Source organism: Macaca thibetana, chromosome 4 (assembly GCF_024542745.1).
Source record: "Macaca thibetana thibetana isolate TM-01 chromosome 4, ASM2454274v1, whole genome shotgun sequence".
Classification (NCBI taxonomy): Eukaryota; Metazoa; Chordata; class Mammalia; order Primates; family Cercopithecidae; genus Macaca; species Macaca thibetana.
Genome location: NC_065581.1, coordinates 70644607 through 70671400, shown reverse-complemented (window position 1 = coordinate 70671400; position 26794 = coordinate 70644607). Strand labels below are relative to the sequence as shown.

Here is a 26794-nt window from a genome sequence, read left to right as displayed (position 1 = left end):
GGGACTACAGGTACATGCCACCACACCTGGCTAATTTTTGTATTTTTAGTAGAGATGGGGTTTCACTATGTTGGCCAGGCTGGTCTTGAATTCCTGACCTCGTGATCCGCCCACCTCAGCCTCCCAAAGTGCTGGGATTACAGGCGTGAGCCACCATGCCCGGCCTAATAACATCCCATATTATTAAGTGTATCATATACATAGTTAACAAATACATTTCTTACAATTAATAACCAATAGTGATAAAGTTCATACTTACTCAGATTTTCTTTTTTTCTTTTCTTTTTTTTTTTTTTTTGAGATGGAGTTTTGCTCTTGTTGCCCAGGCTGGAGAGCAATGGTGCGATCTTGGCTCACTGCAAACTCTGGCTTCCAGGTTCAAGCGATTTTCCTGCCTCAGCCTCCCGAGTAGCTGGGATTACAGGCATGTGCCACCACGCCCAGCTAATTTTTGTATTTTTAGTAGAGACCAGCTTTCTCCATGTTGGTCAGGCTGGTCTTGAACTCCCGACCTCAGGTGATCTGCCTACCTCGGCCTCCCAGAGTGCTGGGATTACAAACGTGAGCCACCAAGCCCAGCCCATACTTACTTGGATTTTCTACATTTTTACCTAATGTCTTTTTTTCTGTCCTAAGATCCCATTCAGATTACCACTTTAAATTGTCATTTTTCTCCTTAAGGTTTTCTTGCCTATGACATTTTCTCATTCTTTGTCTTTAATGACCTTGGCAGTTTTGAAGACTACTGGTTAGGTACATTTTAGGATGCCTTTCTATTGGAATTTGTTTGATTTTTTTTTTTTTCTTTTTCTTTTTTCTTTTCTTTTTCTTTTATTTATTTATTTTTTTTTTGAGATGGAGTTTCGCTCTTGTTGATCACGCTGGAGCACAATGGCGCTATCTTAGCTCACTGCAACTTCTGCCTCCTGGGTTCAAGCGATTCTCCTGTCTCAGCCTCCTGAGTAGCTGGGATCATAGGCACCCGCCACTTCGCCTGGCTAATTTTTGGTATATTTAATAGAGATGGGGTTTCACCATGTTGGCCAGGCTGACCTCGAACTTCTGACCTCAGGTGATCCACCTGCCTCAGCCTCCCAAAGTGCTGGGATTGCAGGTGTGAGCCACCAGGCCCAGCCTGATTATTTTCTTATGATTAGGCTCGGATTTTAGATTTTTGGAGAGGAAGATCACAGAGATAAAGTACTGTTTTTCTTTTTTTGAGACAGTCTTGCTGTGTCATCCAAGCTGGAGTGCAGTGGCATGATCTTGCTCACTGCAACCTTCACCTCCTGGGTTCAAGCGATTCTTGTGCCTCAGCATCTGAGTAGCTGGGACTACAGGTGTGCACCACCATGCTGGGCTAATTTTTGTATTTTTGGTAGAGATGTGGTTTTACCATGTTGGCCAGGTTGGTCTCAAACTCCTGGCCTCAAGCAATCTGCCCGTCTCAGGTTTTACAAAGTGCCAAGATTACATGTGTGAGTCACTGCACCCGGCCTAAAGTACCGTTTCTCATCACGTCATATCAAGGGTACACACTATCAGCATGTTGTATGAGTGTTCACATTGATCACCTGGCTAAAGTAGCGTTTGTCAGGATTCTCCACTGTAAAGTTACTCTTCCCCACCCCTTCTTCTTTCTGTACTCTTTTGTCATGGCCGGGCGCGGTGGCTCAAGCCTGTAATCCCAGCACTTTGGGAGGCCGAGACGGGCGGATCACGAGGTCAGGAGATCAAGACCACTGGTAAAGTTACCCCGTCTCTACTAAAAAATACAAAAAACCCCAGGTGGCAGGCCCTAGTCTTCTTCTGAACCCGGTAGGCTCTTTTTGCGAGACTCCGTCTCAAAAAAAAAAAAAAAAAAAAAAAAAAAAAAAAAAAAAGAAAATCAACAGGCACAGCCTACACTTCAGGAGTGAGGAGTTATGCTCTTCTCTCTTAGGATGAAGTATCTACATGATTTATTTAAAATTTATCTGCACAGGAGATTCATCTTTTCTTCATATATTAATTTATGGATTTATTTATACTGATATGAACTCGTGGATATTCTTTTTTTTTTTTTTTGAGACGGAGTCTCGCTCTGTCGCCCAGGCTGGAGTGCAGTGGCCAGATCTCAGCTCACTGCAAGCTCCGCCTCCCGGGTTTAGGCCATTCTCCTGCCTCAGCCTCCCGAGTAGCTGGGACTATAGGCGCCGGCCACCATGCCCAGCTAGTTTTTTGTATTTTTTAGTAGAGACAGGGTTTCACCGTGTTAGCCAGGATGGTCTTAATCTCCTGACCTCGTGATTCGCCCGTGTCGGCCTCCCAAAGTGCTGGGATTACAGGCTTGAGCCACCACGCCCGACCGTGGATATTCTTTTTTAAAAATGCACCTTCATTCTCAGATCGTTGATATTCATTTTACATTTTCGGTATAATCCAATACTTTGTTTTTAAAATTATTCCAGGCCCAGCATGGTGGCTCACGCCTATAATCCCAGCACTTTGGGAGGCTGAGGCAGGAGGATCCCAAAGTCAGGAGTTCGAAACCAGCCTGGCCAACATGGCAAAACTCCGTCTCTACTAAAACTACAAAAATTAGCCGGGCATGCTGGCAGGCACCTGTAGTCCCAGCTACTCAGGAGGCTGAGGCAGGAGAATCGCTTGAACCTGGGAGGTGGAGGTTGCAGTAAGCCGAGATCACACCACTGCACTCCAGCCTGGGTGACAGAGTGAGGCTCTATCTAAAAAAAAAAAAAAAAAAAAAAAAAAAAAAAAGAATTATTCCATTTTTGGCTATTGAGAGCTTTTTCAGCCGCTTCTTTTGTCCTTTGGCATACCCCCATCACTCTTTTTTTTTTTTTTTTTTTTTTTTTTTTTTTTGAGACAGAGTATTGCTCTGCTGCCCAGACTGGAGTGCAATGGCACAATCTTGGCTCACTGCAGCCTCCGCCTCCGGTCCAAGTGATTCTCCACCTCAGCCTCCAGAGTAGCTAGAGTTACAGGCGTGGACCACCATGCCTGGCTAATTTTTGTATTTTTAGTAGAGATGAGATTTCATCATGATGGCCAGGCTGGTCTTGAACTCCTGGCCTCAAGCGACCCACCCGCCTTGGCCGCCCAAGGTGCTGGGATTACAGGCATGAGCCACCGTACCCAGCCACCCCATCACTTTTTTTTTTTTTTTTTTTTTTTTTGAGCACTTTATTTTCTGGCACTATAATGTGCTCCAGCTTATCTTGTATATTTCTTGCCCAGGCCTCAAGCCATTTCTGTTCGGAAGTCTCAGTTTTCTCGTAGGGGGTCACGAGCTAAGCCAACAGCCAGCTGAAGGCGCGCAGCCCACAAGGGTCTGAGTTCCGCCGCCCGGCCCAGTGCCTGTTCGCAGGTTCCCCAGAAGGGCGGGGGAGCGCGCCGGAGGCAGGGAGAGGCGGCGCGGGAGCACCGGGGCTTTGAGGATGGATCATGGCTTCCTCAGAGGAGGGGGGGGTTCCATTTTCCGTCGCCCACACCCCAGCCCCATTTTCGACGCCCTCTACTTGGCAGCCGGTGAGCCCCTAGCCCCGGCGTTTCTGGCTCCAGCCCCAGAAACCGTCTGCTAGACGCGCCGTCTGCTAGAGCCCCTGGAAAACGCCGGCCTGGCAGTCCTGGGTAGTGTTCCAGGCCCTTGAACTGCAGCGAGGGCAACCAAATGACAGGGGCGGTGACGGAGAGCATCCCTGAAAGGTAAAAAGTCGTCTAAAGGATCGAAGAAATGGAGGGCGAGCGAGTCCGTGGGCGGGACAGCACCTTCGGGTGCGGGTCGGAGGAGCGAGCCGCGGAAGAGGCGGGTAGGGCGGTGTAAATAGGCGGTGTAATTAGGTCGCAGAGCCGAGACCCTTCTGCTCCAGTGCCTCGGGCTTTCCTGGAGGCGGGCTGCGGGAGGCTGCTCCGTTCTCTGGGTCCTCTCCGCCGGTTCTTGTCGTTTGGTCAGTCCTCAGTTGCAGTCGGTTATTGGAGAATGATCAGGGCCCAAAGATGGTTTACGTCGAGTCGTGGATGTTATCGCCGTTGTTTGGTGACCGAGTCCGGAGCTTGAGCCCTGGGAGGTCTTGCCAGCCGCATGTGGTCCCGTGCCCACCTCTCGCGGTGGGCACCTAGACTGTGTTTTTTTTTTTTTTTTTGAGACGGAGTCTCGCTCTGTCGCCCAGGCTGGAGTGCTGTGGCCGGATCTCAGCTCACTGCAAGCTCCGCCTCCCGGGTTCCCGCCATTCTCCTGCCTCAGCCTCCCGAGTAGCCGGGACTACAGGCGCCCGCCACCTCGCCCGGCTAGTTTTTTTTTGTATTTTTTAGTAGAGACGGGGTTTCACCGTGTTAGCCAGGATGGTCTCGATCTCCTGACCTCGTGATCCGCCCGTCTCGGCCTCCCAAAGTGCTGGGATTACAGGCTTGAGCCACCGCGCCCGGCTAGACTGTGTTAATCCACCTAGACTGTGCCTTGGTCCAGTCTGGGTTGACCCCGACCCGAAGTAGCCCTTTCCTTCGCGTCCTAAACCTCGCTTCTCCGGTGGCGTCTGGTCCCTTCCCGCGGGCGGGCCCTGAGGTGCCGGGAGATGCTGTACTACTCGTGCCTTAGCGCGCACTTCCTTTCCCAGGCGAGAATCGCGAAATGCTGTCGGCCTTCCAGAGGCTGTTCCGAGTTTTATTTGTGATTGGAACGGTCTCAGAATGCGGACTCCTGATCTTCATTTATGGATGGCCCTTTCTCCAGACCCTTGCGATGCACCTGATCGGGACAGTGTCTTTCCAGCTTCGGATCCGCAGAAATCGAGGTGAGTGTCTTCAGGGGTCCTGGTAGGGAGAGCTTCCTTCACCCAGGTGCCAGGAAAGGTGAGTTTCGCTTCCGGGATCTTTCAGGATCACTCCAGCTCCTTAGTCTGAAGGCCTAGGACAGTTCTGCAAATCACCAAGTTAAAAAAAACCCTGGGTGTGCCTCCTGGTTTGTGAGTAGAAAGAGCAAGATGTGGTTGGAAAGGAAGATTGTGGCTAGAAGCAACCAAAGGCTGAAAATCTAGGACATTTGTGAACTGTAGGTTTAGAAGTCCCGGGAATCCCAGGGCAGCTCCTCTAGGGGACCATCTTCCACTAAATCTCTTTTGCGGGTCTGCCCCATGGCTTAGATATTCTAGGAGAGCTGATCTCAAAGCGGAGTCCCGCGATCAGCAAAATCAGCATCACCTGAGAACTCCTTAAAAACACAAACTGCCAGGCGCGTTGGCTCACGCCTGTAATGCCAGCACTTTCGGAGGCCGAGGCGGGCGGATCACTTGAGATCAGGAGTTTGAGACCAGCCTGGCCAACATGGTGAAACCCGTCTCTACTAAAAATACAAAAATTAGCCTGGTGCGCGCGCCTGTAATCCCAGCTACTAGGGAGGCGGAGGCAGGAGAATCGCTTGATCCTGGGAGGTGGAGGTTGCAGTGAGCCGAGATCCACCACTGCTCTCCAGCCTGGGTGACAGAGTCAAGACTCCGTCTCAAAAAAAAAAAAAAAAAAAAAAAAAAAAAAAAAAAAAAAATTAGCTGAGCTACTTGGGAGGCTGAGGCAGGAGAATCGCTTGAGCCCAGGAGGTGGAGGTTGCAGTGAGCAGAGATTGCTCCATTATTGCACTCCAGCCTGGGCGACAGAGCAAGACTCTGTCTCAAAAACAAACAAACAAACAACAAAAACTCTGTCACCCACCCCACATCCACAGAATCAGAAACTCTGGGGGTGAGGCACAGAAACTCGGGTTTTAAGAAGACCTCCAGGTGATGTGGATGCATGCTGTTGAAAATCCAGCTCTAGGGTCAGCTCCACAAGGCATGCACCTGATCAGCTGCTCTCTTTTTTTAGCCAGAGCAGGAGCCAGGTGGTTGCACAGTTCTTCGTGGGCCTCTGGGCATTCCGTTTAAGGCTGGGGCCTGAGGGAATCTCAGGCAGGGATGGCATTGCTTGTGGAAAGCCTGCTGGCCTGGGGATCAAGAGGCCAAGACCCCAGTTCTGTTTGTGCTATGAAAGACGGGGACAGGGAAATGGATGTGTGTGGGCAAGTGTTCTTAAATCTGTAATGGTTTAAGTAACCGAAAACTCCAGCTTTTAAATAATGCTCTAATGGTTTTATTTATTTATTTATTTAATTTGAGGGAGTCTTGCTCTGTTGCCAGACTGGAGTGCGGTGACCCGATCTTGGCTCATTGCAGCCTCCGCCTACCGGGTTCAAGCAATTTTCTGCCTCATCCTCCCGAGCAGCTGGGATTACAGGCACCCGGCATCGCGCCCGGCATCGCTCTCTGCTAATTTTTGTATTTTTAATAGAGATGGGGTTTCACCATCTTGGCCAGGCTGGTCTTGAACTCCTGACCTCATGATCCACCCGCCTCGGCCTCCCAAAATGCTGGGATTACAGGCATGAGCCACCTTGCCCGGCCATTCTAATGGTTATATAATAAATAATTTACGTTAGTTTAGTGTTGTTCAGTGTTCTTTACAAGGTAAAAGGAAAAACCTTTTCAAAAGGTAATTGTGTCTTCTCACAGTGTTCGGGGGTTCAAGTGAAAATTTTCTTTTCTTTCTTGCTTTTTTTTTTTTTTTTTTGAAATGAAGTCTCGCTCTGTCACCCAGGTTGGAGTGCAGTGGCGCAATCTCAACTCACTGCAACCTCTACCTCCTGGGTTCAAGCGATTCTCCTGCCTCAGCCTCCCAAGTAGCTGGGACTTACAGGCGTGCGCCACCACGCACCGCTAATTTTTTGTTTTTTTAGTAGAGACGGGGTTTTACCATGTTGGCCAGGATGGTCTCAATCTCTTGACCTCGTGATCCACCCGCTTCGGCTTCCCAGAGTGCTGGGATTACAGGCGTGAGCCATTGCGCCCGGCTAAGTGAAAATTTTCTAAAGGAGTCTTCAACTCACACCCCCACCACCCTGGGCACCAACCCTCACCCCAAGCTACAAGGAGGGTATTATCTATTATGGGGAATTCTGTCCAGCAGTCCAGACAGATGAGGGCAAAAAATAGTTCCTTGGTTTGTGAACCACAGGGCTCACTGCTAGCTTTAGCACAAGCAGTTCAGTTGCAGGAGTGAGATTCTTAGAAACCAGGTTGGAGTGAGTTGAGAAATTTAAATGGGATGCCTGTGGAATATGTTTAGTGGATGTTTTTAGAAAGCATAACTGATGCTCCTGGATGGGAAAACCTGGACAATTTTTGTTGAGATGGGGAACAAAGAAATACCTGGAAACAGAGAGGCTGGGGGAAGAGGGAGCTTATTACTCAGGGTGTTGGGTGAGGGAGGACAGGGTTGATGCACGGGGAGGGAGAGTCTAGAAGTAGCAGCCTCCAAGCCCCAGTGAAAGCAGAGGGGGTTGTGATTTAGAGCTCTGGTGGAGGGGAGCAGCTTCTGGTAGAAGGAGGAGCATAAGTAGGAGCAGGAGGCAGGAAGGGTGAGGATTCAGGGAGCTGTATGGAAAGATTCATTCTGGTTGAAGAGAAAGAATACTCGTTTCTACCTTGTTTGATCCCTGATTACTTCATCTATCAATACTAATTAACATTTCTGCAATAAAAACACTAAGTGCGTATGTACCTGCTTTCATAACTAATAACGCAAAACTTACAGACTTAAAAATATAATTTGCTCAATTTAAAAATAATCAGAGGCCGGGCACGGTGGCTCACACCTATAATCTCAGCGCTTTGGGAGGCGAGGCAAGTGGATCACGAGGTCAGGAGTTCCAGACCAGCTTGGCCAACATGGTGAAACCCCATCTCTACTAAAAATACAAAAAATTTGCCGGGCGTGGTGGCAGGTGCATGCCTGTAATCTCAGCTATTTGGGAGGCTGAGGCAGGAGAATCTCTTGAACCCAGGAGGCGGAAGTTGCAGTGAGCTGAGACCATGCCATAGCACTCCAGCCTGGGCAACAGAGCGAGACTCCATCTCAAAATAATAATAATAGTAGTAATAATAATAATAATAATAATAGGATATATTGAATGAAACATGTAAATTTTAATTAAATTGGCTGGGTGCGGTGGCTCATGCTTGTCATCCCAGCACTTTGGGAGGCTGAGGTGGGCGGATCACCTGACGTCAGGTGGAGTTTGAGACCAGCCTGGCCAACATGGTGAAACCCCGTCTCCGCTAAAAATACAAAAAAATTAACCAAGTGTGGTGGTGGGCGTCTGTAATCCCAGCTACTTGGGAGGCTGAGGCAGGAGAATTGCTTGAACCTGGGAGGCAGAGAGGTTGCAGTGAGCCAAGATTGTGCTATTGCACTCCAACCTGGGCAACAAGACTGAGACTCCGTCACACAGACACACACACACAGACACACACACATACACAAAAATTAAATTGGCTGGGTGTGGTGGCTCACGCCTGTAATTCCAGCACTTTGGGAGGCTAAGGCAGTCTGATCACTTGAGGTCAGGAGTCCAAGACCATCCTGGCCAACATGGTAAACCCCATCTCTACTAAAAATACAAAAATTAGCCGGGTGTGGTGGTGGGCTCCTGTAATCCCAGCTACTTGGAAGGCTGAGGCAGGAGAATCACTTGAACCTGGGAGGTGGAGGTTGTAGTGAGCCAAGATCATGCCACTGCACTCCAGCCTGGGTGACAGAGTGAGACTATGTCTGAAAAAATATAAATAATTAAATCAAAAATCCAATATATTATATTCTCTTAAATGCTAAAAACTTTTAAAAGTAGCTAGAATATCTTAAAAATGTATTTGTTAACCTTTGAGGGCTTGCTGAAGTGCCAGGTCCTTTCTGTTTTGGATGTGTGCTCTTCTTCAATATTCAAAGAAGCCCATGAGATTGGTTCTCTGATTACTGCCTTGCAATTCAGACACAGAGAAACTAAGAAACTTATCTAAAGTCACTCAACCAGTGAATGTAAAAGTTGAGATATGAATCTTGGCTCGTATGCTCTGTTGTCTCCTTGTTATTGTAATGAATACAAAATAGATAACGGTTTCATTGAAACCAGTTCAAGAAATGCGGATTCTATGACTTCAAATTTGTTTCTTTATTATCTCTATACTTATTTTATTTTATATTATATATATTTTTTTGAGATGGAGTCTTGCTCTGTCACTCAGGCAGACTGGAATGCAGTAGCACAATCTTGACTCACTGCAACCTCTGCTTCCCAGGTTCAAGTGATTTTCGTGCTCAGCCTCCTGAGAAGCTGAGATTACAGGAGTCTGCCACCATGCCCAGCTAATTTTTGTATTTTTAGTAGAGATGAGGTTTCACCATATTGGCCAGGCTGGTCTTGAACTCCTTACCTCAGGTGATACGCCCACCTCGGCCTCCCAAAGTGCTTGGATTACAAGTGTGAGGCACTGCGTCCGGCCTCTATACTTATTTTAATACTGAAGTGGGATGCAATTTGTTATATATGTTCCCAGAATTGCAAAAATATTACCAGGAAATATCTTGATACCTTCTTTGGGTTTTAGTAGTTTTCTAAGACCCCCAAAGAAAAAGCATCCCAGACCAGCCATGTTGGTGACTGATAGATACAGAAAGGAAACTGGACCTTGTTTCACACTCCAGTTCTGTGAAACCTGAGCCAATTATTAGGCTAAGTCTAGCAATCCAGTCATTATGTTGCCAACCTTTTCTTTGATTTTACTTAAATTTTGTTCTAAAATACATAATATATGTCATTGAGCAAGTTCAGGGTATGTGATATAGATATAAAAGGGTGTGTGAACAAAAGTGGCTGGTGCAGTGGCTCACGCCTGTCATCCTAGTACTTTGTGAGACCAAGGTGGGAGAGATCCCTGGAGCCCAGAAGTTCAAGACCAGCCTGGGCAACATAGTGAGACCCTTTTATAAATATATTACATATATTTATAAAAATAAAACATGAAAATCCTCTCCCATTCATGGCTCTCAGTCTACCAGCTCTACCCAAATAAATTTTATGTGATATATGCATATTTTACATGTATATGTAGGTATTTTAATGTGTGACAGGATATTTTATACATTGTACCTTTACTTTTTTCATTTTTAATTTTGAGATAATTTTAGACTTTCAAAAGAATTTCAAAAATCATAGTGTTTCAATATACCCGTTACCCAGCTTCTACTTATGTTAGCATCTTACATAACCGTAGGACAATTGTTTTTCCTTTTTTTTTGAGACAGAGTGTTGCTCTATCGCCTAGGCTGGTGTGCAGTGGCATGATCTTGGCTCACTGCAACCTCCGCCTCCCGGGTTCAAGTGATTCTCATGTGTCAGGCTCCTGAGCAGCTGGGATTACAGGCGCCTGCCACCATGCCTGGCTAAGTTTCGTACTTTTAGTAGAGAAGGGGCCAGGCTGGTTTCTAGCTCTTGACCTCAGGTGATCCACCCACCTTGGCCTCCCAAAGTTTTGGGATTACAGGCGTGAGCCACCGTGCCAGGCCCATAGAATAATTTTCAAAACTAAGAAATTATTTGCATTCCACCATTTTTTTCATGAATTTAGTTTTTCTGCTCTAGGATACAATTCAGAATCTCACATCATGTAGAGTTGTCCTATCTCCTTGGTCTTGTCTCATCTTGCACAGTTTCTTAGTCTATCCTGTCTTTCATGACCTTGACACTTCTGAAGAATACCAGTTATTTTCTGGAATGCATCTTGGCCGGGCGCAGTGGTTCACGCCTGTAATCCCAGCACTTTGGGAGGCCGAGGTGGGCGGATCACGAGGTCAGGAGTTCAGGACTATCCTGGCTAACACAGTGAAACCCCATCTCTACTAAAAATACAAAAAATTAGCCGGGCATGGTGGCGGGCGCCCGTAGTCCCAGCTACTTGGGAGGCTGAGGCAGGAGAATGGCGTGAACCCGGAGGCGGAGCTTGCAGTGAGCGGAGATGCCGCCACTGCACTCCAGCCTGGGCAACAAAGCCAGACTCCGTCTCAAAAAAAAAAAAAAAAAAAAAAAAGAATGCATCTCAGTTTGGGTCTGTCTGATGTTTTCTCAGGATTAGACTGAAGCTACACATTATCGAGAAGGACGCTACAAAATGATGTGATCATGTGCCCGTCTCAGTGCATCCTATTTCAGGACAGGTGATGTTAATTTTGATCACTTGGCTAGGAAATCACTTGCTTGTGTTCTTTACTGAAAGCTCATGGTTCTTTCATTTGTATTACTAAATATTGTGGAGGAGATACTTCAGACTATGCAAATATCTTGTTTCTGCTTAAACCATCACCCACGAATTTTAGCATTGGGATAAATTTTGCCTGAGGCAATGATTACTGTGGTCAGGTGGTGATTTTCTCTCTCTCTCTCATTCCTTCTACATTTATCAATGGATAAATGGATAAATTTATCATGGAATAGCTGTTGTTTCTTCACTAACAGCTCCTGAAACCCCCCACCCCCAAACTCTTGTAACCACCATTTTATTCTCTATGAGTTCAACTTCTATACATTCCACATATAGGTGAGAGCATGAGATATTTTTCTTTCTGTGCCTGGTTTATTTCACTTAACCTAATATCTTCCAAGTTTATCCATGTCATTGAAAATGACAGGATTTCCATCTTTTTATTTTTATTTTTTTTGAGGCAGAGTCTCACTCTGTTGCCCAGGTTGGAGTGCAGTGGCATGATGTTGACTCACTGCAACTTCTGCCTCTGGGGTTCAAGCAATTCTTGTGCTTCAGGCTCCAGAGTAGCTGGGATTACAGGCGTGCGCCATCACACCCAGCTGATTTTTGTATTTTTAGTGGAGACCTGGTTTCACTATGTTGACCAGTCTGGTCTCAAACTCCTGACCTCATGTGATCGGCCCAACTCGGCCTCCCAAAGCGCTGGGATTACAGGTGTGAGCCACCGTGCCCGGCCAGATTTCCATCTTTTTAGGCTGAATAGTATCTCATATATATATATATATATATATGTGTGTGTGTTTATATATATATAAAAAACATAATGACATTTCAGTCAATGATGAGCCTCATACAATAGTGGTCCCATCAGACTATAATAGAACTGAAAAATTCCTATAACCTAGTGGTGTCGTAACCGTCAGAATGGTGACAGCACAACACATGAAGTGTTTGGCATGATGCTTGTGTAAACAAACCTATTGCACTGCCAGTCCTTTAAAAAGTACAGTACTACCCATTGTATTACAGTTGCCCACGGGATTCAGTAGAATAATATGCCATACAGGTTTGTAGCCTGGGGGTAATAAGCTTTTACCATATAGCTTGGGTGTGTAGTAGGCTATACAATCTAGGTTTGTGTAAGTACACTCTACAATGTTTGCACAACTATGAAATCTCCTAACAGTGCATTTTTTGGAATGAATCCCTGTTAAATGATGCGTGACTGTATTTTGATTAATTCCAGAATTCTTTTCTTTCTTTCCTTTTCTTTTTTTTTTTTTTTTTTGAGACAGAGTCTTGCTTTGTTGTCCAGGCTGGAGTGCAATGGCACAATCTTGGCTCATTGCAACCTCTGCCTCCCAGCTTCAAGTGATTCTTCTGCCCCAGCCTCCCAAGTAGCTGGGATTACAGGTGTGCACCACCACACTCGGCTAATTTTTGTATTTTTTCAGTAGAGACGGGGTTTCACCACTACTTGGTCAAGATGGTCTCGAACTCCTGACCTTGTGATCCACCCACCTTGGCCTCCCAAAGTGCTGGGATTATAGACGTGAGCCACTGTGCCCAGCCCATTCCAGAATTTTTTTCTAAACATATACATAAATGAATCTATACAGAGTTCTTAAAATGTACATTATCTATACCAGCAGGCGGGGTACAGTGGCTCGTGCCTGTAGTGCCAGCACTTTGGGAGGCTGAGGCGGGATTGCTTGGAGCCCTGGAGTTCAAGACTAACCTGGGCAACATAGTGAGGTCCCTGTCTCTTAAAAAAAAAAGTTAGCTGGACATGGTGGCACATGCCTGTAGTCCCAGCTACTTGGGAGGTCAGGTGGGAGTATCACTTGAGCCCAGAAGGTTGAGGCTGCAGTGATCTGTGATTGTGCCACTGCACTCCAGACCGGGCAAGAGAGTGAGACACTGCTTCTAAGAAAAAAAAAATTTTAAAAATTCCAAGAAACCATTATACATGTAGCACAGAATTAAGTATCATATAGTTTTTATAACTTGCTCTAAATTTAACAGAATGTTGGTTCACTTTTACAATACCCAGGATGGTATATTATATGGTGTTTCCACACTGTAGACACAATTCCATCGCTAGGAATTCTGTTTACTTATGAAAGGTCCAGACACCTGTGTCGCGGAATGCTCTCAAAATCATTAGTGAAAAATTGGAGCATATGCAAGTGTCATTTAATGGATATAAAGACAGGCAATTTTTAACAGTGAAGTAGAGTTATGTATACTAACCAAGAAAATTGTAAAGAATATATTGTTGATTGTAAAATGCCTGTTCAAAACTCTGTGTAGAGTATGATAGAAATGGGGAATGAAGGCAAGGTTTGTGTCATCTCAAGATTTTGTTTGAATTCATTGGATATGTGTGACCCATGCTGAGGAGCAGTGAGACACGCATGGTAAAGTGGCAAGTCTGGGGGCACTGTCTTGATTCTAAGGAAACCTGGGTTTCCATTGGCCTAAATTAGGTCCTAGACAACTGCAAACCAAAGAGGTGAATTTTTTTCCACTTCCAATATTTAGTCAACCCACTGACATTTTACCTGCATACAGGGCTTATGGATGCCACATGGGGGAGTGAATCCTAAGTTGTGCCTAGTCTTTCATTCAACAAATATTTATGGAACACGTATGTGCCCAGCAGGTTCTAGCTGAAGCGGGTACAACAGTGGTGGAAGGAAGGAGTCCTTAGGAGTTCATAATCTAGTGATGGTGATTGGGGAAACAGGCATTAATAATGTCTGCTAATTAATTAAGCAAGATTAATGAGAATAATACATAATTGGTTGGGTGAGGATATAATTTGGAGAAAAAAGCAGAGGAGGATGATATTGTAATTTTAAATTGGGAACCCAGGGAAGGTGTCAGTGGAAACCAGGTAATATTTAATTAACAGACCAGAAGGTGGTGTGGAAAGTGGAAGGGGGAATGAGCTACAAAGGCTACGAAGGAAAAGAGAACTGCAAGTGCAAAGGAGACAAAAGGAGAAGGAAGGAGAGAAAAATCTGGAGGAGGACTCCAAGGTTAGAGCCTGAACATCCTGAAGGGTGACATTGCCTTGAACTGATGTGGAGAACACCTTCCATGTAGCAGGTGTGTGGGTCGGAAGTCAGGGCTCTGGTGGTGTCCTTCAAGGTTAGTTCATGGTAAGCATGAGGGGATGAGGAGGGGAGGCTGAGATTATGGATATGAATCCAGAGACTCCAGCAAAGGGATGCTATTTAACACCGGGAGACTGCAGAGTGTACCAGGAAGTAAGTGGCTCTGATCCTGAGAAGGTGGGGAACCAGCCTAGGACCTCACATGCTCACTCAGCTACCCCTGTGTTCTTTGTCCCTGCGTTCTGGTCAGCCCAGGAAAAGAATCCCCTCCTTACCCCGCCCCCACTTACCCCAGCAGAGTCCCCTCCTCTCATCCCTCCACCTAGACCACACCACGTTCTCATGCATTGAAAACCTGAACTGTGTCAAACTGGGCCATTCAGGCCAGGTTGGCAGGATCCTTGTCACCTCCCGTAGGACCCAGAGGGTCGGGAGGCTGGCGCGTCCAACAGCGCGAGGGGTCCTGGCAGGGAGTCTGAGCTGGGCTTGCAAACCCAAGCGCCCTCTGCCCCTGCATCCTTCCTCGCTTTTAGGAGGCTCCGGCGGCCACACAGGGTCCGTGTGCAGGGCGTGGGGGAGGGTCGCGGCCCAGAGGGGCAACTCCGTGACCCACCCAGCGCAGCCTAGGAGCAGCCCGAGGTCCCAGCTGGTGAGGGATGGGGGACCTTGGATGACTGGGTTCTGTCACGCCCCCTCCTGTGGGGAAAAGAGAGATCAGATTGTTACTGTGTCTATATAGAAAGAAGTGGACATAAGAGACTCCATTTTGTTCTGTATTTGAGATGCTGTTAATCTGTAACCCTACCCCCAACCCCATCCTTGGGAGAGACCTGCTGTGTTGACTCAAGGTTTAATGGATTTGGGACTGTGCAGGATATGCTTTGTTAAACAAGTGCCTGAAGGCAGCATGCTTGTTAAAAGTCATCACCATTCTCTTAATCTCAGGTACCCAGGAACACATACACTGCGGAATGTCGCAGGGACCTCTGCCTAGGAAAGCTAGGTATTGTCCAAGGTTTCTCCCCATGTGATAGTCTGAAATATGGCCTCCTGGGAAGGGAAAGACTTGATCGTCCCCCAGTCTGACACCCATGAAGGGTCTGTGCTGAGGAGGATTAGTGTAAGAGGATATAGAGGAAAGAAGGCCTCTGGGCAGTTGAGAGAAAGGCATCTGTCTCCTGCCTGTCCCTGGGCAGTGGACTAAAACCCGATTGTGTGTTCTATTTACTGAGATAGGAGAAAACCGCCTTAGGGCGGAAGGTGGGACTTGCTAGCGGCAATGCTGCTCTTTAGGCACTAAAAATGTTTAAGGAGATGTTTGCATATGCATATCAAGGCACAGAACTTTTCCTTAAACTTATTCATATAACAGAGATCTTTATTCATGTGTCTTTCTGCTGACCTTCTCCCTACTATGATCCTATTGTCCTGCCACTTCCCTTTTTCCAAGATGGTAAAGATAATGATCATAAATACTGAGGGAACTCAGAAACCAGTGCAGCAGGGGTCCTCTGTACGCTGAGCGCCGGTCCCCTGGGCCCACTGTTTCTTTCTCTGTACTTGGTCGCTGTGTCTCATGTCTTTTCTCAAGTCTCTCGTTCCACCTAACGAGAAACGTCCACAGGTGTGGAGGGGCAGGCCACCCCTTCACCCTCCCAGCTCCGCAGTCAGCGGCTCGGTTGGAAAAGAATGTGAACCACGCTCTCCCCAACACAGCTGCTCACAGAACAGCGCGTTTAACTGGGCTGCTGGTCTGAGGCGTCAGTCCCTTCAGCAGGGGCGGCTGCTGTGCCCACCACCCTAGGGGCTGTGCGCGAAAGAACCGGTCAGACTCCGCCAGGGATTCTTCTGAAAGAAAATCTCCAACTATCTCCCAAGCGGGCTCTGGACCCAGGAAGGCCCTCCCTCCTGCTGGTCCAGCTGCGTGCTGTCCGTGGCATCCGGTGGCTCTAGTCTTGGAAGTTTCTGCGTGCTCCCATTTCTTGCCGTTTTTCTCACTAATGAAGAGGGACTCCCAATAGGTCTGAGACCAGCCTCCTGGACCCTGAAAGGTGAAGTTAGCCTCAAGTCGGCAATTCCTTGCCGGAATTTCCCCTTCATTCACTCTCCACAAGTTGCATCCTCTCTCTTCAACATCCCACCCTCCCCCTCTTCCTCCTCGTAAGGAGTGTAATAGTATATGTTTACTTAGAAATTTACCAGGCTGTGGCTCCTCCATATAATCCTAGCCACTTGAGAGGCTGAGGCGGGAGGATGGCTTGAGCTCAGCAGTTGGAGGCTGCAGTGAGCTATGATTGTACCACTGCACTCCAGACTGGGTGACAGAGAGGAATCCTGTCTCTAATAACATCTTGAAAGTTTGCAGGCCGGGCGTGGTGGCTCACGCCTGTAATCCCAGCACTTTGCAAGGCCGAGGCAGGTGGATCACCTGAGGTCAGGTGATCCTGACGGACATGGTGAAACCCCGTCTGTACTAAAAATACAAAAATTAGCCAAGTGTAGTGGCGGGTGCCTGTAATCCCAGCTGCTTGGAAGGCTGAGGCGGAAGAATCGCTTGAACCCGGGAGGCGGAGGTTGCAGTGAGCCAAGATGGCACCACTGCACTCCAGCCTGGGTGACAGAGCGAGACTCTGTCTCAAAAAAAAAAAAAAAAAAAAAAAAAATTGCAAAGTACAGAGTTCTTCCAGGGCAACAGCTTAGTCTATATTGGAAGATCCCAGTAACGGGATGAACTCTTTCCAAGGACAATGGGATTGAGAAATGCTTCATGTGGGAAACTTGGGCCTGTCCTTGCATTTATTCCACATGATCATGGGTAAAACCCACTTTCCCTTCTCCACAGCATGTTGAATGTGTCATCTTCCTCTCCAGTTGGGTTCTATCTGGTCCCTAGGAATGCCTGCCTTGACTCTCTCTCTCTCTCTTTTTTTTTTTTTTTTTAGACAAAGCCTCGTTCTGTTGCCTTCACTGCAACCTCTGCTCCCAGGTTCAAGGATCCTTCTGCCTCAGCCTCCTGAGTAGCTGGGATTACAGACGTGCCCCATCATGCCCGGCTAATTTTAGTATTTTTAGTAGAGACAGGATTTCACCATGTTGGCCAGGCTGGTCTCAAACTCCTGGAGTCATGTGATCCATGGTTTCGCCAATATACCTCAGCATCTTGCAAAGGGGGATTTTTGCTAGGATACTGTAGGCCAGAATTTCAGTGCAGGCTTGAGCGAACATTTGGAAAATTAAACCTTGAAGACTCAAGTTATTTCAACAAATCACTTGGAGAAAATCTTTATAAACAAATGTTAAAGTCATTTCTGCTGTAGGAATTCTGGCCATTGCATGGGCTCTGCTTGCCATGTATTCTTGCTTGCATTTTCCAATAATGATTTTTTAAAAAGAAATAACTCTTAAGAGCGTATCCATTGATTTTGTTCAAAAATCAATTTTAATGCTTCTCGTGTTATAATGTTAGCAACAAGGCTAGTGAGTATATAAATTGGTTCAACCTCAATGGGAAGACATTTGGCAATACCTTATCAACTGGAAAGGTGCATACCCCTTGACAGAGCAAATCTGTGTTTGGAATTTCATCCTGTATTTATACTCCTGCTTCTAAGAATTGACATGTACAAGGATGTAGATTGCAATAGCATTACTGACAAAGGCAAAAGATAGCATATAAGCTAAATATTCATGAAAAAACAGAAAAACACATTTAAAAATAAAAAGCAGTGAAAAGATAAGTGCTCTGAAACTAGGTCTCATAAAACTTAGAAACTAGGCCTCATATAGAAAAAAAAATTAACACCAGGTGGCTCTGGATAGGGTCCCACCCTGCCTCGATAAGAACCCACCCTGATAGGGTCCCACCCTGCCAATTCCGGGGAAACAACCTCATGGGGTCCCACCCTGCCAATTCCGGGGGTCCCACCCTGCCTCGAAGTTCCCGGAATCAACAACTCCAGGAAAAAACCTCATAAGGTCCTGCTCTAACCAATTAGCATAAGACACCTTGCTCAGGCCATAGCTAGACCCAATCATTTTGCGCCTTAAGCTTTGTTTGAATTTCGCGCCATAAGCTGTGTTTGAACTTGTGTTTGCCTATATAAACAACCTGTAACAAGCAGTCGGGGTCCCAGGGCCAACTTAGAGCTTGGGACCCTAGCGCGCTAGTAATAAATAACTCTCTGCTGTGAATCTCGTGTCGGTGATCCTTCGCGGCGACCCCTGCCCAGGAGGGAATCGACAGTTCGGTTCCAACATGCTCATCACTATGAAATCTATATTTTAGTGGGAGAAAAAATAATGTGTACTTAGATGAAGTAAGTGCCCAAATGGAACGATCCTCAAGATACATTATTAAATGAAGAAAAAAGGTGCAAACTGTGTGTATTGTGTACAATGTTAAAAATATATATAGTAGGCTGGTAGTGATGGCCCATGACTGTAATCCTAGCACTTTGGGAGGCCGAGGTGGGCCTATCACCTGAGGTCAGGGGTTTGACACCAGTCTTGCCAATGTGGCAAAACCTCGTCTCTACTAAAAATACAAAATTTAGTCAGGCATGGTAGCACATGCCTGTAATCTCAGCTACTTGGGAGGTTGAGGCAGAAGAATTGCTTGAACTCAGGAGGCAGAGGTTGCAGTAAGCTGAGATCGCACCACCGCACTCTAGCCTAGGGGACAGAGTGAGACTCTGTCTCAAAACAAAAACAAAAACAAAAACATATATGTATGTCTTTGTGTTTGCATAGAATAGCTTTGAGAAGATATAATTAACTGAGATTATTTGAGGTTGAAAGAGACTTCACTGTATAGTGTTTTTTTTTGTGGTTTTTTTTTTGTTTTTTTTTTTTTTTTTGAGACGGAGTCTCGCTCTGTCACCCAGGCTGGAGTGCAGTGGCCGGATCTCAGCTCACTGCAAGCTCTGCCTCCCGGGTTTACGCCATTCTCCTGCCTCAGCCTCCCGAGTAGCTGGGACTACAGGCGCCTGCCACCTCGCCCGGCTAATTTTTTGTATTTTTTAGTAGAGAACCGTGTTAGCCAGGATGGTCTCGATCTCCTGACCTCGTGATCCGCCCGTCTCGGCCTCCCAAAGTGCTGGGATTACAGGCTTGAGCCACTGCGCCCGGCTAACTGTATAGTGTTTGTGTAATGCATTTTACCTATTCAAAATAATTTGTAAAGGCATATGGGATATGGATTTGCAAACTGGATAGTCTGAAATTAAGTCCTCCTCCCCAACTGTTGGGATCTGATGAGATTATCATAGTGCTAGAAAGAGAACTATTTGAATGTTACATACGCCAGGAGTGTATAACAAAAAAAGTTTGAATCCAAATGTAAATCAAAAAGTATACGTGCATAATAAAATCAGTTTTTGTAACCCACTTATGTATAACGTGATAACCATTCTAATTTGTGATATTTGTCTCATTTTCAGTGTTAGAAGCATTTAAGGATATCTGATACATTAGATTTGTGTATGTGTGTGTTTAATTTTTTTTTTCTTTGACGGAGCCTCACTCTGTCACCCAGACCACAGTGCAGTGGCGTGATCTCGGCTCACTGCAACCTCTGCCTCCTAGGTTCAAGTGATTCTCCTGCCTCAGCCTCTTGAGTAGCTGGGACTACAGATATGTGCCATTATACCTGGCTAATTTTTATATTTTTAGAGGAGACAGGTTTTGCCATATTGCCCAGGCTGGTCTCGAACTCTTGGCCTCAAGTTTTAGAACAGGGAAAGAGACAATAGATCCATAAATGTAGTATGTTAAAGTAAAAGTGGGCAGAAGAGTGAGGGATTACTAATTTATACTGTGTTCTAAGAATGCATTATAAAGATGCTGATTTTTTGTTTTGTTTTGAGACAGTCTTGCTCTATTGCCCAGGCAACCTTGAACTTCTGGTTGGTCTCAAGCAATCCTGCCTTGACTTCCCAAATGGCTATTTTTTTGTTTGTTTTTGTTTTTTTGAGGTGGAGTCTCGCTCTGTTGCCCAGGCTGGAGTGCAATGGCATGATCTTGCCTCACTGAAACCTCTGCCTCCTGGGTTCATTCGATTCTCCTGCCTCAGCCTCTTGAGTAGCTGGGATTACAGGCGTGCACCATCATGCCCGGCTAATTTTTGTGTTTTTGTAGAGACCAGGTTTCACCATGTTGGCCAGGCTGGTCTTGAACTCTTGACCTCAGATGATCCACCCACCTCGGCCTCCCAAAGTGCTGGTATTACAGGCGTGAGCCACTGCGCCCAGCCTATGGCTGGGATTACATTTATAATCCCAGGTCAAGTGATTCTCATGCCTCAGCCTCCCAAGTAGCTGTAACTACAGGTGTATGCCACCATGCTCTGCTAATTTGTAGAGATGGGGTTTTGCCATGTTGGCCAGGCTAATCTCAAACTCCTGGCCTCAAGAGATCTGCCTGCCTCAGCCTCCCAAAGTGCTGGGATCACAGGCGTCAGCCACTGCACCTAGCCTCTTTGTAACTTCTTACAACTGCATGTGAATCTACAATTAGCTCAAAAGGATTACAATTTTTTTGTGAATTAAATTGTTTTTGAATCATAGTCAATTTTATTCCAATTTTTCAAAATTTATACTCAATATATTGTTTCTAAAATGTAAGTCACCCTTTATATAACAGTTTTATCATTTCATCTTTCTTTTATAGTTTTTAAAAAATCTTTTCCTCATGTTTCTTCAGTAGAAGCCAGAATCTTGAGATTTGGGCAGGTACACGTATCCAAACTATACCAGTTACTTTAATGAAAAGTTTATAAAATTAGATACATTTATCACTGTTAATGGATGAGTGGCATGTTGCTAGGTTCCTAAATTTTATTTTATTTTTTTTATTTTTTTTTTGAGACAGAGTCTCGCTCTGTCGCCCAGGCTGGAGTGCAGTGGCCGGATCTCAGTTCACTGCAAGCTCTGCCTCCCGGGTTTACACCATTCTCCTGCCTCAGCCTCCCGAGTAGCTGGGACTACAGGCGTCGGCCACCACGCCTGGCTAGTTTTTTGTATTTTTTAGTAGAGACGGGGTTTCACTGTGTTAGCCAGGATGGTCTCGATCTCCTGACCTCGTGATCCACCCGTCTCGGCCTCCCAAAGTGCTGGGATTACAGGCTTGAGCCACTGTGCCCGGCTCCTAAATTCTATTTTAAGAGCTGTGGAAATAATTATTTAGTTTCAAAGGAATATTAAGAGTTATGATTAATATAAATACATTTGGCATATAACAAAGAATAAATAGATGTCCACTCCATTCACAAGTCTTGTTAATACGGGATGCTACACATCAAATTAGGAAGTATCTGCTAGTTATGGTAGAAATTATTCCACAAATATGTATCAAGTGCTTAACATGTGCAGAAGTGCTGTTCTTGTTAAGTCTTCATCTAGTAAGTCTAAAGCAGATGCTGTTCTAGGTGCTGTGAATATACTGGTGAATAGAAAACAACAATTTCTATCTTATGGCACTTCTTTATGCTGTTTACACTGGGGACATAGCAGGAAACAAGACAGCAAAATCTTCATTCTTGTGAAATTTAAAGTTTTAGAACAGGAAATTCTTAAGCCACCAAGAAAAAGTCATTCACAAGCACTGATTCACATTCTCTCAGCTTCTTCCCCATCAAAGTTAACATATAAGCATTCAACAGATTCTGTAATTGGGTCTTTATATGTGTAAGACTCCTGTTGAGTAACTTTAACTAGATCTTTTAGCACCTGCCAATGTTTTTGAACATCCTTGTTTGTTATGACTGCTGTAGTCAAATAGTGAAGAATGTGTGGACACATTATCTGAATTGCATTAAGATACTGTGATTGGTAAAGGAAGAGATCAATAATATCACACCTTTGGGGTGATTGAAGAAAAAACGAGACCAGTGAACGAGCCATGCTCTCTGCTGAAGAGACTGAAGTGGAGAACTCACAGAACTATTATCTATGGTCTCTTTTAACCATGTAAGGTCTTCCATGTCTGCATCACAATTCTGCTGTAAGATTTCAGAGGCCAGCTTTCCCCAGTGTGAACTTACAGCATTTCTATCTGTTGCTGGAACCAACACTCTGAAAAAATAAAGATAGTCTGCTGCTCCTGAGTAATTCCCACATTCATATTGGAATTTTGCGTATCTGTAGAGTGTATGTAAATATTCCTGCCTAAAACCATGCTTGTCCGCCAGGCAGTCAAAGAGCATCCTACCATCCTTGGTTGACTGCATTTGCCTTGTTGTTTCTGGATCTTCATTTTCACAATTAGTTTTGTTTCTGCCTGAAGCTGTTTCAGTTGTGCAACAACTGTGGTTCTTTTCTCTCTCAAAGCATGAGGAATATCATCACAATAAAGGTCTTTGTATACATCCATAGCAAAACCTACCATGTTGGTATCACTAAGAAGGTCCAATTTACCTTGTAATAATTCCTTTTCATTATATATCTCTTTTACAGAGAGAAACTCAAGGAGCGGAAAGACTAGATGCTGATCCAAAAGGTGCGTGATTCAAGTAGTTAAGTCGTACCCGCCATCTTACCAAAAAAAGGGAGTCTGTACTCGAGAATTAAATTTTTAAAAATAGATTCAGGAGGTACATGTGCAGGCTTGTTACATGAATGTATTGTTTAATAGTGAGGTTTGGGCTTCCAGTGTGCCCATCACACAAATATTAAACATTGTACCCAATAGGTACTTCTTCAACCCTCACCCCGCTCCCAACCTTTCCCCAAAGATTAATTAAAAATAAAACAGGCCGGGTGTGGTGGCTCAAGCCTGTAATCCCAGCACTTTGGGAGGCCAAGACGGGTGGATCACAAGGTCAGGAGATCGAGACCATCCTGGCTAACATGGTGAAACCCCGTCTCTACTAAAAAATACAAAAAACTAGCCGGGCGAAGTGGCGGGCCCCTGTAGTCCCAGCTACTCGGGAGGCTGAGGCAGGAGAATGGCGTGAACCTGGGAGGTGGAGCTTGCAGTGAGCTGAGATCCGGCCACTGCACTCCAGCCTGGGCAACAGAGCGAGACTCCGTCTCAAAAAAAAAAAAATAAATAAAATAAAATAAAACAAACTCAGAATTTTAAACATTTCAAAATCTACCTTAATGTAGGTCCTAATCTTGGGACTCTTCTTTAGCAACCATACACCACTGTGTTCTGTTGATAACAGAAACTGGGTACACCAGGCACGGTGGCACATGCCTGTAATCCCAGCACTCTGGGAGGCCAAGGCAGGAGGATTGCCTGAAGTTAGGAAGTCAAGAACAGCCTGGGCAACAAAGTGAAACCTCTATCTCTACAAACAATTAAAAAAAAAAAAAGTGGATAATTTAGACTTAAAGAGATATTTTGGTGCAAAAGGATTAACATTACATGTTCCAACTTAAAAGATCATAATTTCCTGCTTAATGACATCCATGTTAAAGTCTACTAGATATTATTTAAACATTGCCACTTCAGCTGTTCCTTTTTTTCTTGGAAACTGTTGTTTATTTCCATCAGCCTTATTTCCATCTTGTTTAAGAGCTTGTGGAAGAACAGCTTAAGGCCACTCATTGGTTATTCTTACCCATTCACTGGTCTGAGCAGTGGGAGTTGCGGACCAGTCATTCATGGTAGGCTGAGTGCTCCAATCTTCAGTAGGGAACTGCTGAATAGGCACAGAGGGCACCTGCATGCCTTTAAACCAGTCTGCAACCTCAGACTGAGTAGCAGTAAACTTCCACTGGAGCAGTCCATTCACTTTGAAATTCCTCCTTTTTCAGCTGCAGCCTACTCTTCCTTTTCAATCTCTTCAGAATCTCTATAGAAGTAGAGATCAGGCATGATCATGGGAGATGGTGCAACACATGCACAGAGCTTCCTGGGCCAGCATCCACTACATTAGACTCAGTGATTGAGTTTCCTTGTTGTTCCATGGGATGACAATGTCCGCATGGCTCAGAGAGAATCTGTGATGTAGAGCAGTGGTAGGTAGGTTACCATAAGAAGCCTCTGAGAGAGGCTGATAGCCCTAGAATCAGTAACCATCCAGAAGATGTGGGTAGCAGAAGATGACTGGATCTGGTTAGCAAAGGTTCCAGAAGTGAAGTGAGCAGCAATACATGTGGCTCCAATGGTAGCAGCAAACTTCAGCACAGCCCACTAGCCAGTATTCCTGCAGGATATGACACATCAGCAGGGTTTTCTTTTTTTTTTTTTTTTTTTTTTGAGACGGAGTCTCGCTCTGTCGCCCAGGCTGGAGTGCAGTGGCCAGATCTCAGCTCACTGCAAGCTCCGCCTCCCGGGTTCCCGCCATTCTCCTGCCTCAGCCTCCCGAGTAGCTGGGACCACAGGCGCCGCCACCTCGCCCAGCTAATTTTTTTGTGTGTTTTTAGTAGAGACGGGGTTTCGCCGTGTTAGCCAGGATGGTCTCGATCTCCTGACCTTGTGATCCGCCCGTCTCGGCCTCCCAAAGTGCTGGGATTACAGGCTTGAGCCACCGCGCCCGGCCCAGCAGGGTTTTCAATGGCAACAATGGCATGAGCTGCCAGCAGAAGCTTCTCCCAGGTCTCTTCAGATTTATGATATTTGTGGACTTTGGATCCTGTTAGAAAAAAAAAAAAGATTTATGATATAGATGCCATCACTTTCATTTTTAGATGTACTATCATTCCATTTGGAAATCAAGGTTAGTGTCACCTAAGTGAGTTCCTGCTGTAAGAAATTTGAGGACATCAAGGGCTCTGGACATTGTGAAAGTTTCTCTTTAAGTTGCAACAGGAATCCAGAACAACATTGTATGGACCCCTCTCTAGGTAGCACAGAAGGCTAGATTTTTTTCTTTTTCTTTCCTTTTTTTTTTTTTTGGATGAAGTCTTGCTCTGTCGCCAGGTTGGAGTGCAGTGGCATGATCTCGGCTCACTGCAACCTCTGCCTCCTGGATTCAAGTGATTTCCCTGCCTCAGCCTCCTGAGTAGCTGGGACTACAGGCATGCACCACCATGCCTGGCTAATTTTTTGTATTTTAGTAGAGACGTGGTTTCACCATGTTGGCCAGGATGGTCTCCATCTCTTGACCTCGTGATCCGTCCCACTTGGCGTCCCAAAGTGCTGGAATTACAGCTGTGAGTCACAGTGCCTGGGCGCTTTTTTACTTTTTTTTTGTTTGTTATGAGACAGGGTCTTGCTCTGTCACCCAGGCTGGCGTGCAGTGCCATGATCATGGCTCAATGCAACCTCTGCCTCCTTTTTCAAGTGATTCTCATGTCTCAGCCTCTGGAGTAGCTGGGATTACAGGCATGAGCCACCATGGCCTGGCTAATTTTTTTATTTTCAATAGAGACAAGGTTTTGCCATGTTGGACAGGCTGGTCTTGAACTCCTGCCCTCCGGTGATCCTCTGCCTTGGCCTCCCAAAGTGCTGGGATTACAGGAGCCACTGTACCTGGCCCAGATTGTATTCTTTTTTTGTTTGTTTGAGATGGAGTCTCACTCTGTCGCCCAGGCTGGAGTTCAGTGGTACAATCTTCGCTTACTGCAACTACCGCCTCCTGGGTTCAAGTGATTCTCCCACCTCAGCCTCCTGAGTAGCTGGGACTACAGGCACATGTCACCATGCCTGGCTAAGTTTTGTATTTTTAGCAGAGGTGGGGTTTTGCCATGTTGGCCAGGCTAATCTAGAACTCCTGGTCTCAAGTGATATGCCCACCTCGCCTCCCAAAGCACTGATATTACAGGTATGAGCCACTGTGCCTGACTTAGATTTTATTCTTATGCCTAATCCATTTGTCTGTCTTTGGTTGAAAAAGGATTATGTCCTTTTCTACTGAGTATGTCTCTGATATGCAACAAATGATTGGATATTTTAATCTATTCAGGTTTAATTGGGGCTGAAAACTTTAAGACCATCTACTAGGCTGTGTTATTAGGCTAGGCTTTTCTATTATCTAAACACTTCCTACCCCTACCACCTGTCAGTAATTACCTTTTTTTTTTTGAGATGGGGGTCTTAATATACTATGTTGTTCAGGCTGGTGTGCAGTGGCTAATTCACATATGCCATCATACCCTTCTACAACCTTAAACTCCTGGCTTCAAGTGATCCTCTGCCTCTGCCTCCTGAGTGGCTAGGAAAACAGGTGTGTGCCACTGCACCCAGCTAAAAGAAAACTTTTTTTTTTTTTAAGATGAAATCTCACTCTGTTGCCCAGGCTGGAGTGCAGTGGCATGATCTCAGCTCACTGCAACCTCCACCTCCCAGGTTCAAGTGATTCTCCTGCCTCAGCCTCCTGAGAAGCTGGGACTATGGGCATGCATCACTGTGCTCAGCTAATGTTTGTATTTTTAGTAGAGATGGGGTTTAACCATGTTGCCCAGGCTGGTCTTGAACTCCTGACCTCAAGTGATTCACCCACCTTTGCCTCCCAAAGTGCTGGGATTACAGGCATGAACCACCATGTCTGGCCCAAGAAAACTGTTTCTGATAGGGATGGAAGAGAATACTTACTTCTCCAGATCAGTGAATGCATATCTCATATCTAAGGTTGTGTTAATCAGTTTCTAATAAAAAATACCG

General features: G+C 45.6%; 1 protein-coding gene and 1 pseudogene across 2 annotated transcripts in view; one reads left to right on the top strand and one right to left on the bottom strand.

The window, feature by feature from the left end:
* Positions 1-3382: 3382 nt before the first annotated feature.
* The window catches only part of KHDC1 (KH domain containing 1), a 66062-nt gene continuing 42650 nt past the window's right edge, over positions 3383-26794 (top strand). The window contains exons 1-2 of one of the 2 annotated variants that reach the window (XM_050786524.1): positions 3383-3708; positions 4617-4793. In XM_050786524.1, the coding sequence (XP_050642481.1) occupies positions 3674-3708; positions 4617-4793 (212 nt within the window). In that variant the 5' untranslated portion in view covers positions 3383-3673. Of the gene's footprint in view, positions 3709-4616; positions 4794-22695; positions 22739-26794 lie in introns of those variants that run through there. The other variant, XM_050786528.1, reaches the window with a different exon arrangement.
* On the bottom strand, positions 21323-23223 carry LOC126952131 (eukaryotic translation initiation factor 3 subunit E-like; annotated as a pseudogene).